Source organism: Aplysia californica, unplaced genomic scaffold, assembly GCF_000002075.1.
Source record: "Aplysia californica isolate F4 #8 unplaced genomic scaffold, AplCal3.0 scaffold00137, whole genome shotgun sequence".
Lineage (NCBI taxonomy): Eukaryota > Metazoa > Mollusca > Gastropoda > Aplysiida > Aplysiidae > Aplysia > Aplysia californica.
Genome location: NW_004797407.1, coordinates 1,128,757 through 1,129,388, shown reverse-complemented (window position 1 = coordinate 1,129,388; position 632 = coordinate 1,128,757). Strand labels below are relative to the sequence as shown.

General features: G+C 47.0%; 1 protein-coding gene across 1 annotated transcript in view; it reads right to left on the bottom strand.

The window, feature by feature from the left end:
- Positions 1-632, bottom strand: part of LOC101854790 (cadherin-related family member 2) — a gene marked incomplete in the record, with an annotated part of 31,674 nt that overhangs the window by 9,526 nt on the left and 21,516 nt on the right. The window contains 1 exon segment of the mRNA XM_035969328.1: positions 322-487. Coding sequence (XP_035825221.1) covers positions 322-487 — 166 coding nt within the window.

The window sequence follows — 632 nt, the reverse complement described above, 5'->3', positions numbered from 1 at the left end:
GAAGAGCCCGAAACAGTGATGCATTCTCTCCTGATGATCTCCATGCTAGAGTCCGGGATACGGAGCGTTCGGCTGTGAGCAGTGCATACGGCTGTTTAGACTACGTATACATTTTGTCAGCCTTACTTCTTTTTTTCATATTGTATTTTAATGAGAGTAATACTAGCGCTATAGTATGATGAAATGTTTATGTATACCTGCATGTGTTTTTACGGTCCTGTACAACAAAGAAAAATTTCCCCTCTGGGATAATAAAGTATTATCTGATCTGATCTGATCTGATCTGATCGTATCATATAGATGGAAAATGGGCTCTGGTACCGTGAAGTAGACAGTGATGACCGAGGGCTGCTCGCTGGTCAAGGGTCCCGGAGTCTGGCCCTGGTCAGAGGCCTGAGCGTTGAATGTGATGACGTTACCGGCAGGTAGAGGTGTGTTGAGGATCACGCTACCTCCCGAGTCCACACTGACAGATCCGCCGGAACCACTGGTAGACACACAGGCGGAAGGTAGGGGGGTTGAGAGAGATACATGTACTAAGAGAGAAATAGAGAGAGAGAGAGTGAGAGAGAGAGAGAGAAAGAGAGAGAGAGAGAGAGAGGGAGAGAGAGAGAGAGAGAGAGAGAGAGAGA